The sequence below is a fragment of the Lutra lutra genome, chromosome 5 (assembly GCF_902655055.1).
Source record: "Lutra lutra chromosome 5, mLutLut1.2, whole genome shotgun sequence".
Classification (NCBI taxonomy): Eukaryota; Metazoa; Chordata; class Mammalia; order Carnivora; family Mustelidae; genus Lutra; species Lutra lutra.
In genome coordinates, this window is record NC_062282.1 from 126,857,486 (window position 1) to 126,870,509 (window position 13,024).

The following is a 13,024-nucleotide window of genomic DNA, read 5'->3' on the forward strand; positions in this document are numbered from 1 at the left end:
TGTGTATTTCCTAGGGTATAAATAAGGGGAATAAATTTGATGGATAATTTTCCACTGTTTTTCTCACACCCTTTCTTTACTTCAGGCAAAACTGAGAATGGGATCCTAATTGTCTGGAAGAATTAACTGTCTCCCTAAAATGCCCAATGTGCTGTAAGGAATTATATTAGCTTCAAAGAAGAAGGTGGTTTCTCATATGAGATTATTACTAAAACAAAAATGTAAGGCTTTCATGTTGCTCAATATTATAGCTCATTCTCATTTCATATATCTTTGAGACCTATTTTAATTTTCAGAAGATACTGAAGCCTAGAGAAGTTAACCCATTTCAGTGAGGTCACAGTCTGAATTTAAAACTGGGGCTTTATGACTGAACTTAAAAGTAGAAGGTGCACTCTGGTTCCTTACACTTCATTACCATTGTGCTCAAAATACGGGGTTAATAGATTTGCCCAGCTCAAATACACGTTCCCAGAGCTCTGGACCATCACTGCTTAGAGGCTGGAGAGTTCTACTCAGGACCCCGTTCTGATGTCCATCGTTCATGGCATTAGTGCACCACCCCAATACAGGGGCATTTTATGCTGCAGCACCTGAGATTTCATTGACTGGACCATATTTTGGAACTGTAGTACAGTAATGAATTCCATCCAGCTAATTTGAGTGGTCAAAGGTGAAATATTGATCCGTTCAAAAATCTGGATGTGACTGTGTGTGGTAGACCCAGGACTACCTGAGGGACTGCCTGTGTTCTGTGGAACACAGAAAGTACTCAATAAACATTGTAATACATTAACAATAATTATGGTTATAATTGCCACCGTTAATGTCACGTCAGATTGAGATTTCAAAATTTTAAACACCAAAGTAATAGAACTAAATATTAATTACTTTAACTTAAGCAGCACCCACGAGAGAATTTTCTTGGAATGTGTAGGAAAGCTGTAAAATTTGGCACTCCAATTTGATAAATTCGGAAAATGACTTGGCAGTGTTCTACCATAATGGGAGTCTGTGGCTCTTGAAATCTCTGATCACTTATATCAATCTGCCTTGATGTTTACTTGTTATATATGATATACAGTTGTGAAAATATTCAGCTAGATAAACTGAGAAGCAAATACAGTCCTTTCTACACTTAACATCATTTGGTTTCTACCATTAGTTTGATATCTGTATGAAACAATATTAGTAGGATGGGTATAAAAATCTTAGTCTTTATTCTCGTTGCCTTCTGGAAACCAAAGCATTGAAAAATAAATTTAAAACTACAGATTGCTATTTTTAATGGCAGATTTGGTTGAAGTATTATTTGCTAGCATATGGAAGCCGGACTCAACATATATTGGATACCTCTGGACATCAAAAAATAACATCTGCATTTGTGTGATGCTTCTTATCAGTTAAGAGAACTCACAGCCTCTTTAAATACAGTTATGAATATTTGGATTTTACTTAATTTCTATGGACAACTTTTAGCTCACTCAGAGTTCACATTTTCTAACATATTTCAGTCATACGCTTACCTCTAGGTTCACATTTTATAGGATCCCCAGGGTAAAATAAAACATTCAATCGGCTGAATTTTCTCTCTGGAGGGAATAGTGAAATAATAAAAACACATACAGCCTTCCCTGTGAGCCAGAGTAGGTGTTTTAGATGCATTAACTTATTTAATCCCCATAACAACCTTATTTATAAAAGCATTTAGAGAGGAAGAAACTGAGGCATGGAAAGAGTAAGTCACGTGCCTTAAGAGCACAATTCAAAGCCAGTCGGACTTGCTCCATGTCTTGGTTTTTAACCACTTTGTTATTCTGCCTCTCACAGTAACATAAAATAGATAGACGGATACATACATACATACATACACACGTAATAGGAAGGCCAGTGGGAAACATGATGGCTGGTTTCTGTCCAATCATCTCATCATCTCATCTACAATTATAGTAACATTAGGTATACATTTTTATTTAAGATTTTATTTATTTTATTTGAGAGGGAGCATGAGCGGGGGGAGGGGTGGAGGGAGAAGCAGATTCCCTGCTGAGCATGGTAGGGCTCAATCCTAGAACCCTGGGATCATGACCTGAGCCGAAGGCAAACACTTAACTGACTGAGCCACCCAGGTGCCCCTAGGTGTAGATTACTTTTGATCCTACTTTCTCATTCAGTATCCAAACATTTTGACCAAGTTGAAGATCTCATTTGCAATTAAATTTTAAGAAGAAAAGAAATTCTGCCAGTGCTTTTGAGCCCTAGTTATGTCTTAATTCTCTTCCCCCACTTCATCCGCATTAAATGAAACATTATAATTTAAGTTTTGTTTTCTTTCTGACTTAAGTATAAATATTTCTCCTGTAGTTTCAGTTAATTATAGTTACTGCTGACACTTCTGATGAATAACAGTCCCTGAACAAAATAAGGCATCTTTTCCTCACTAGATGAAAATTTGCAAGTATAGAAAAAGCCACCACTACCCTCTGTTCTTGTTGAAGCTGTCTATGTGATTTCATCAGGGTCTTTTACTTAAATTAAGTGTGAAGAGACCCATCCCACTGAAGTGAAGTCACAGCTCTGGGTTTGAAATTATATTTTTTCTCAACTTTATTTAATTCTGTTCATTCTTCTGTAACACAGATGAATGAATGCCCTTTTAAATGCTTATTAATAATTTCATATGAAAGCAGCATTGATCACGAACATTAATCTCTCTCTGGGAGAGGTGTAATTCATTAATTACAGTGATTTATTGATGTAATTTTAATAGTAATTTTTTTTTCTGAAATTAGTAACTTTTTTCCTAAATATACAGCTGGAATATGGCTGCACATCTACCTTTATAACGCATGTAAGAATTCTGAAATAATCTTATTAGTTGACATCTGAATTTAGAGCAACTGACACTTAGATTTGGGAATGGTTTGCCCAAGGTCCTGTATAAGAAATTTGTATTAATTTTCAAATTAAAACTGGAAGGCTACAGCATTAGTCATACACTGAATCACTACATAAATGAAGGCTGAGAGAAATCCAAACTCTAATTTTTAACTTCTCCGTGATGGAAAATGCTACGTTTAAGTTAGAACCCAAATATATTTTATCATATAATTTCCTTAATAAGGATTTGGAATATATCTTAATTGGGGATTAGAAAATAATGATCCTTGGGCGCCTGGGTGGCTCAGTGGGTTAAGCCGCTGCCTTCGGCTCAGGTCATGATCTCAGGGTCCTGGGATCGAGTCCCGCATCGGGCTCTCTGCTCAGCAGGGAGCCTGCTTCCCTCTCTCTCTCTCTGCCTGCCTCTCCGTCTACTTGTGATCTCTCTCTGTCAAATAAATAAATAAAATCTTTAAAAAAAAAATAAATAAAAAATAAAAAAAAAAGAAAATAATGATCCTTGATATTGATGACTAAAGTCTGGCCCAAGCCTACAGTTCTTTCCTATGAAATGAGAAAATGACGTGGGAGGGGCCTGTGCTCTACTAGCATTCTGTGATTCTCATGTAACAATGGGCAGGTATTGGAAGAACCTCAGTGTCAATTCCATATACATGTACCACCGGTCCTAAATGATTGTCTGGATTCTTGATCACTTAATCTTAAAAGGCACAGCCTTTAACCACCTCATGACGAAAAAGATGGTGACACCGGAAGCAAAAACAACAGTTAACCAAGCTAACCTTCACAGAGGAGAACATGAGCTCAGTTTTCCTTTAACCATTTTAGAACTTCTAGTGAACACAGGGACCTAGAGAATTTTGAGGTCTTGGGTCAGTAATCCTGAGAATTTTGAAGTTTTGGGTAGGTAAACTTAATAAATATGGTATGATATTTGAAAATAAAATTTAAAATAATATGTAATATTATATAAATAATATATATAGAAATGACATATAAAGAAAATATAATCTCTCCAAAAATTTGCCACGCACAATGTAGTTCTCCTTGGCATTGACTCAGTACTAAACAAGCCGAGTTGCTTGCTTTGTTAACCTTCTTATTTCCTTACATATTATCTTACTGTTTTGAAAATTCACCAGAAGTATACATTTTAATAAGTACATTCCAGATATTTACACTGCTTTTCCTTCTTGAAAATTTCCACCCTAAAGGGACTCTCCTATGTGACAAAATAGGCTGTTAACAACTTAGTGCTTTTTACAGACTTTTGAGTGCTTCCCTAAGGTCAATAATTATCGGGATCATTCATAGCCAGATTGAAGCTTATTACACAAAATTTCCAATATCTTAGGAAATTTACATTTGTCCCCAGACAAATAGAGTTCTTTTGGACACTGCATAGTATTTCTTATCAGAATTAGTATTTCTGGACCTTCCCCAGTACCTAGTTACCAATGCCTGCTGCTGAACCCCTGAACAGAAATGTTCCAGGAAATGTGATATTTTTTTCTTTTCTTTAATGAAAAGAATTACCCCGTTATCATTTTTATTGAGTCTCTTAACAGTGTCTTCAGCACAGTGCTGGGGGTAAAAAAGAGATAGTACGAGTGAAATATAAGATGCTAAAGGTGTTTAAAAGCTACCAACATCGACAAGTGGAGCCTGGATCAGAGAGTTCTGTCTAGTCCATTCCTTAGGCTATTGCAATGGGCCAGACCCTGCGTAAGAGCTGGTGAAAATAGTAAATACGACATGATCCCTGGCCCCAAGAAATTCCATCTGGTTGCAGTGGTTCTGGGCTCTGAGAATCTGATGAAAGTAATTCAATATCTCTGTTGTCACGAGGTTCCATGTTTCCTGGAAGCCCTTCCAGACGCTTCAGGAGCTGGTCAGTGAGCACAGAATGATCACCACCGAATGGACAAGCTGTAACTGAGATGAGAATGGATGACATATAACCTGAGATTCAAGCAACTTTAAAATAATTTAAAACATGTTCTTTGGGGAATGATTTATCCATCTGTGGATCTATTTAGACATACCTAATTGTCTGGCTTATACCACTATCTCCAGATTTCACTTTCCAAAAAGACAGTTTTAATCGTGTCGCCCCATGCTTAAAAACCTTCAGGGGCTCCCAGTTGCCTGGAGCAGCAATTTGCATCCTTTTTTCCCCCTATTATGACAAATGTGATAGATGGTGAATGTTACTCATCTGAGCAGCCCCATTCACATCCACCGCTGTGCCCAGAACTGTTTGCAAATGTCAGTGTGTCAGCTGTAACGGTCCCTGCTTCTCTTCAACTCCAGAAGGCGTATCAGGACACATGAGTGAGAATGACATTCTCGATGCGCTCCAATATATTTCAAAAGTAAATTATTCCCAAACTCAGTGCTTTACTGCGACTAATAACATACTTGCAGCAAGCCTCAAAATGATTCATGGTGGAGATCAAGACACCACAGCTCGGAGTTAACATTAGTTCATTATTAAATCCATATTCCCTCGTGTGGTGTAAGGTACATCTTCCAGTCCAAGCTCTTCAGGTCAGTTGATCTTGCCTGCTGCTCCCCTAACCCCACCTGGACACACACAGGTATCTTTCTAGATTACTTAAAGATCTTGAAACATTCTGCGATTGTAAACATCCTCACTTTTGATCTTTCTGACCGAAATATTCTCTGCCCACTTCTGCACTCAGTGAACCCCCATTTACCTTTAAGTGCAAACATGTAAGGGTTTAATTTCTCTGGGAAACCTCCCAGGTCTGACCTTCACCCTGCTCTCTCCAGCCAAGCTCCAGGAAGGATTATGGACCCTCTCCTGCGTCCCAGCACCACATCCTGTCATAAGTATTTGGTTCCTGTTTTTTCTTTTTTTATTGTTCACGTTCTTCAAGGCCAAAACCTGTATTATATTTCTTTGTGTTCCCAGAATCTAGCATAATGCCTTGTATAGACAGTATACTTAGGGAATACTTGTTGAAGATGCTTCAGCAAAAGTTGTAGGCAGAACCGACCTAGGCATTCACTTGAGCTGTCACATTAATTTTTACTAAAGAAAAATTAAATTTGCAAAGGTAAAGAGACTGAATGAAGTGATACTGTTTCCATAAGTACAGTTGAGAAAATTACTTCGAAGTGTTCATTCTCACACCAACATCCTTTCAAGCTCACGGAAGCTGATTATGCAGGTCCTGGGCTTCCCTTCCTTCCTCCAGTCTGTAATGCCTGTCTCTAAGGATTTCAATGCATGTTGCCACGTCCTACAGAAGATGGGAAGAGAAATGAGACTTGACCTGCTGCTTTGCTACTTCTCGGCGTCTCTGTTGAAGCATTCAGGAGGGGAAGAAACATTGACACTGATACAGTAGACTTCACAGTATCTTCATAACTTTAAGCCTCAGTTAGTATTGGGCATCCATACAGCACGCCTCTTTATTCACTAGCACATTTATAAAAGGAATTAACACAAATAAGCCCAGGTGTTCTCTAAGTATAAAAGCATTCTGATCAGAAATGAAAATAACTTGGAAATCGTCCAGTCACAAAATTTCTGTTAATGTTCCCCTTCTCCTATGGTAAGAAACAGTGAAATGCAAGCAATGAAAGAGTGTCTCTCCGTTCCCATTGTTACAGGAACACTCACGATCAGAGGAGTAAGATCGGTATCTCGGACAGGTTGCTTGTGCAGGAGATAATGAGTCATGGCTTATTATAGGGTCGCGTGTATATCGAACATCCAGAATTGACAGGAGTTAGACACCACACACACACACACACACACACACACACACACAGGCTTCTTGCCCATGCTTGCTATTTATTCACGTGTAAAAGCTTTGAATTAAAATGTTGTCATCCCTGTTGCCATGTTCCCCCAAAATACAATTTTTAAAGAAGAATCTTGTCCAGCAGAAAGCAGTCTCAGATTTGCTCTTTCATGACCTAAGGGTAAGCTGTTTTTACAGGCATGTCATCGATAGGAAATGCGGGCATACAGTCCCCAACCAGTTCACAGGCCCTTCCTTGATCTCGCAGCTCAGGAAGCTGGCCGGCATGTGCATGTGGTGCATTGATATAGAGCACGGCTTGATTTTGTTTTCCTTGCATCTAGTGACAGTACTGCATGAGTTTCTCCTAACCACAGTGAATCTTCATGAGGTTACACTAGCTTTCCTTCTTATACCAAATGTATGGATTTATCTTTTTAGATTTCCATGTCGAAGAAGCCCTGGGTTGGCCTGGAGTATACTTGTTACCAGGCCAGGTTTCTGGGGTGGCTCTGGACCTTAAGAATAACCTGGTGATTTTCCACAGAGGGGACCATGTCTGGGATGGAAAGTAAGTACTATTTTTCCTTCGAGGAGTAAATGAAAACACACCGAGTCTGAGTCACTTTTTGTTAAACTAAGAATAACAGTAAGAGAACTACCAACGTTCTTTTCGAACTTGATTTTTGTGAGCAAACCACATTTATTCTTTTAACACATGTCTGTGAGAAGTAGCAGAAAGGAAGTCTTGTGCATTTTAAAACAAATTAAAATAGTTTCACAGTCGAGTTTAAGGAAAGAAGGCAGTAACAATCTGTGATCCCACATGCTTACCATTTTCCTCCTTCCTCCTTGAAGCTACCTTCGCCTTCCTCAGGAGAATAATATTAAAGGCAGTTAGGACAGTACGTTGTTGAGGCATTTCAAGACTTCAGAGGAGGTGCATCTTGAGAAATGATCAACTAAGTAAAGTTATTAGTTGACTACAGTGAAGCATTTTGTTATTTCTGTGTATATGCTGCATAAAGAATCATTTTAAGCCAGTTGAACTCTCCTTTTCCATTGAACCGCTCCATGGCGGTGATCACCATTGGCCTTCACATTTTCATAGAGATTAATTTTATTATTCAAGTTTTCTCTTTGTAAGAGTATCAAAGACTTAAGGTCTAATTGCCCTGCTTTTCCCTCTGGGTTTCTCTTTCCAACCTTTTATTCCATGTTCCACTATCTTCTTGGATGGATTTTTGGTAAAAATGTCTATCTAACATTTATTGTTTACTTGTGGGCCTGTCTCTGTTCTAAATGTTTACATAAATCACCTCACATAGTTGGGCACTCTTACTATCACCACCATTCACATTTTCCAGATGAAGAAACCAAGAGAAGGTAAGTGTTTGGCCCACGTGTCGGAGTTAGCAAGTGGCAAAGCCAGGCTTCAGTTCCTTTCTGTCTGACGCCAGGGTTGGTCCAGGTGCCCACCCTGTGATACTGCCTTTTATGGGATTGGAAGTACATTCACATGATGATATTTTTAAAAGCTTGGTCCAAAATTTAGCAGGTTGTGTCAGTTCTCCTGGGTAATGAATATCCATTTATTCATTTGTTTTTATCACAAATTTACACATGAAAATAAATCTTCAAATATCAATTAAGTGTCATGAATCTTTTCCATTCAGGTGTACAGCTGTAGGGTCTCATTTGGAAAATTGAGGACCTACTAGATCTGTTGTATTTCTCTTCCATTCTCAGAGGTACTGACTAAGATCGTGTTAATGCTAAGCCTGCCCTGTGGCTACACATGGATGGGATTTTCTTTGTGCAGGTGAAGAGGGAATTCAGGCAGCATTTCAAAACAGATCGCTAGCTTTGTTTTGTTTAATTGTCCTTTCCAGTTGTCACACTTGAAAATGGAATCTGAGAAGGAAATCACTTTAGAGTTCAAAGCAATCGAACTCAATATTCCTATTCATACATCTCTGTTACATCGTCTTAGTCATTATCGAACATCTAATGGTATTTTAACAAGTGCTTTTAAAAGCAAACTGTTTCTATTCATTGTAGCATATTCTTCTTTTTAATGAATATTGCTACATTTTCTGCATGGATTTCTAGCCACATTTTACCAGAGGAGAAAATGACAGCGTCATTTTCTCCCATTGATACTGTTTCAGCTGGCTAAAGCTAAGTTGGATAAAGTCCAATTCTCCATTTTAATGTGAGACTCATTCCAAGCAAACAGCCCAAGCTGCAACAGTGTAATAGGAGAAGGGACCAGTAGGGGCCAGGTTGGGGTAGAAGATGAGGACACAAGACTATGAAGTAAGAGCCACAGAAGAACATTTTCTGTGACTTATATGTTAGTCCTAGCTAAAGAGCTGCTTTTTCCTGGCATCAAGCTCTCATCTAGATAACCAGTATCATGGGTAAATAGATTCCAGTTTCTTTGCCAAAGCCCTGGTGTGTTTATCCTGATAAATGGCACCAAGAAAGGGTGTTGTTAAAAAATGCAAGACTTCTTCAGAGCAGATGCACTGATTTAACTCATTAAGTCTCTGTTTCTTTCTTTTTTTTTTTTTTAAAGATTTTATTTATTCATTTGACAGACAGAGATCACAAGTAGGCAGAGAGGCAGACAGAGAGAGAGGGGGAAGCAGGCTCTCCACCGAGCAGAGAGCCCGATGTGGGGCTCGATCCCAAGACCCTGAGATCATGACCTGAGCTGAAGGCAGAGGCTTAACCCACTGAGCCACCCAGGCGCCCCAAGTCTCTGTTTCTTTCTTACTCATCTTTTTCTCTTTCAGATGTAAGAATTTCGTTCTCTCTTTTTCGTTGTGTCTCTCCTGTATTGTCTGTTGGCCTCTAGCAGGCTTTTCAATCCATACTTGCCAGGAAATTCTCTTCTGGAACTCACTTATCTGCTTTTAATCACTGTCTGCTTTATTATTCTATGAGGAGAATTATAAATGGATTTGGATTTGTGGGTTCCATTCCTTGAACCGTCATGCATGGTCTTCCTTCATGCATAAGTCGCATAATATATAATAGACAAAGTACGGTTTTTGTTCTCCCTCATTAAATATTCAAGGTTTGTAAAAAAAAAAAAAAACAAAAACCTACCTGAAGAACTTATGACATCCTGGTGAGAGACAACCCACATTAACAATTGGGTGGAAATTACATTCTTGTTGCTACCACTATTTGAAGAGAGTAGTGAGAAATCCTGTATTCATCTTACTCGGAATTTTCCCTTCCTGATATTTCTCGTGTTCCCAAAATTATAGTTTCTGTAAGGCCAGAACTTGCTCTAAATCAAATCTAAGCACTCTGTATCCCCTAATTTTTATTTATTTATTTATTTTGAGATTTTATTTATTTATTTATTTTTGACAGAGAGAGAGACAGCGAGAGAGGGAACACAAGCAGGGGGAATGGGAGAGGGAGAAGCAGGCTCCCCACCCAGCAAGGAGCCCGATGCAGGGCTCCATCCCAGGACCCTGTGATCATGACCTGATTCAAAAGCAGAAGCTTAACAACTGAGCCACCCAGGCACCCCTCCCCTAAGTTTTATGATGTGACCATTCTTTAACTATCAGGCCGCGCTTGGCATTAACATTCCACAATTAATATAGTACCCAGTGCTCTTTGATGTCATCATATCAACTGTTTTTATAAGTACTGTTGCTCCTCACCTCAACCTGATTTCCCTGATCACCCCTTGCTCTTCTATAAAACCATGCTAATTAAGCATGGCATCAAAACTGAAGTAATAATAATAAAAACCATTTAAGCTCCTGAAAGGCGATTGCCACTCCCTTTCTCTGTCTGATTTCCATTTTCTTCCCAGTCTGTCCCTTAATTTCAATATGGCTACTTTCAGAAGCTTCTAGCTGAAAGAAGAAATGCCTCTTACCAGCAGGGTGTAATGAAACTTTTAAGAGCCTCTGAGTCTGTCCTGGTGTTAGGGCAGCATGACAGCTGGAGCTCCTTCAAGTTTAAATGCCTCCCAGCAGGAGCTGGGTAGCTTCTGCCTGGAAACAGCTGTTCCTGGGTCTCTGTCTTAAAATCACGACTACTGTCAACTGTCAAGTCTTCTCTTTTGGCCTTTCTTTATTTCTCTCAGCTAGGGTTGTGGTTCCCCTAGGCAGGACTCACATCACATACCCACTTAACCAAGCCATGGGTTTTACCCCTAATTTTTAGGTGTTAAAAACTGTTTCCTTTATATCATTTATTATGTTTCACATGAAGTTGGAAGGGATCTTGGAAATTGTATCACTTGGCATTCTTTCAATAAGAGAGAAAACCAACACAAACTAGCTTAGGAAAAGAGGAAATTTATCAGTTCGTATAAGTGAAAACCTCAAGGATATGATCATCCAAATAACATTACCCAGATCCGTTTTTTAACACATTTTCCCCTGGTTGGTTCCATTCCAGGGCCCTGAGTGATCCCTCTCCCTGTTTTCAGCCTCGGAATTGCATTATCACATACTAGTCTCACAGAAGAGATAGTCTATGTCCCTGACAGGTCAACAGAAAATCCTTAAATTGAGTCTTTTAGCCTATTTTTTGGTGTAACTTAGGTCACATTTCCTCCATCTCCGAACCAGTCATTGTGGCAGAAGAAGGAAATCCACTCTTTGGCTTTGCCTAACATTTTTGTTCTGTCCCTGGAATTTGGGAGTAGAGTTGACATCATCGGAAGAAAATGGGCTGAGAGTGAGCCTCGGAATGTTGGATCAACCAAGCAAACATGGAGGTTTCATCAGCACAATGTGGGGCAGTAGACCCTGGGCACCCAGAACAGTAAATGAGCACCAGAGAGCTCACCTCCCACTTCCCACCAAATGCAGATGCCTCTTTACAAGATCTTCCAAGTCATCCAGGGCTTGAACTCTCAGTGCCAGGAAATTCCCTACGATAGGAGACATCCTTTCCAATTATGGGACTCTTCTCGGTGTTATAAAGTTCTTCATTATGTTAAACTCAAATCTGAGTCTTCTAACTCTACTTTCATGACAGCCTAACACAGGATGAACTTACTCCCATTTTCCATGTCAGTTCCTTACTTTTTTTTTTTTAAGATTTTATTTATTTATTTGACAGATAGAGATCACAAGCAGGCAGAGAGGCAGGCAGAGAGAGAGTGGAGGGGAGGAAGCAGGCTCCCCGTTGAACAGAGAGCCCGATGCGGGGCTTGATCCCAGGACTCTGGGATCATGACCCTAGCTGAAGGCAGAGGCTTTAACACACTGAGCCACCCAGGTGCCCCAGTTCCTTCCATATTTGAAAGAAATCTTATCTTCTCAAGACTAAATTTCCCCAGGCCCTCAACCAGTCTTTATGCTGACATGATACTGTCATCTGAAGACACTGATTTCTCATCCTTCTAAGCTGTTTGGTTGGAAAGTGGCCACAATACCATGTAAAAGGATTGTATTCACTTTTATTCAACAGTCATCTCACCTTGTTGCCATGTGTTGAGTCTGCTAGGATCTTCAAATATATTTCATAAAATTGTGCTCAAGTTTTATACTTATGTGGTGTTTTTAAAATATTGAATTCAGGACTCTATTCCAGTTACATTTCACCATGTTAGATTTAACAATTTACAAGTATTATTATTTTATTCTTAATTAACCAGAGAACGAGCTGTCCCTCCCAGCCTTGTATCAGGTCTGTTTGATGAGCACACCTTTGGTATCTTCATAAATGTTCCTCATAAATGTTGTTTGTAAGATTTGAATAGTTGAAAGCCTGACTTAGCAAGGTTTGTTCTTGGAGATGTGGTGTTCTGGGAATCTTCTCCCATTTGCCCACCCCCCCACCAAACAGCTCACAAAACATCTCTTCATTGGTGCTTCATGGAATCTTGCTGAGATCTGTTGTTTCGGAAATCTCTCTGCATCCTAACTTTTAGAAAAATCAGTTCAAGATTAGCCTCACTAGTTTTCTGGAGTCTCTTAAGTTATCTGCTTGAGGTTCTGCTCTTCAATCTGCATATTCTTTCATACCTTAAGAATTTAGTGAGCTTAGAAAACAGAACTCAAAGTGACTACATGAACCTTACTTAGTACCTTCATATCTGAGAGAAAAATCACAAGAAGTTATATGGAAAGAATGTCTCCAAATTCTAGCATTTTCTCTCACATTGTCATTTGCCACTTAAGCCATTTCCTTGCCAGTGTTACGTCACTTTCTCTAGTTCTTCTTTCTGTGACTACTCTTCCATCTCTTCTGCATACGCATATTAAATTTGTTAACTGGCAGGGAGATTCTCCATTCCAGTGAGGTCAGTCCTAGTAAGAGAAAAACATTTCTTTTTTCTTTCTTTTCTTTTCTTTTCT

General features: G+C 39.1%; 1 protein-coding gene across 19 annotated transcripts in view; it reads left to right on the forward strand.

Annotated features, from left to right (window-relative positions):
* The window catches only part of PAM (peptidylglycine alpha-amidating monooxygenase), a 158,380-nt gene that overhangs the window by 115,868 nt on the left and 29,488 nt on the right, over nucleotides 1-13,024 (forward strand). For all 19 annotated transcript variants that reach the window (XM_047731699.1, XM_047731700.1, XM_047731701.1 and 16 more), the window contains one exon: nucleotides 7,119-7,248. In XM_047731699.1, the coding sequence (XP_047587655.1) occupies nucleotides 7,119-7,248 (130 nt within the window). The remainder of the gene's footprint in view (nucleotides 1-7,118; nucleotides 7,249-13,024) is intronic.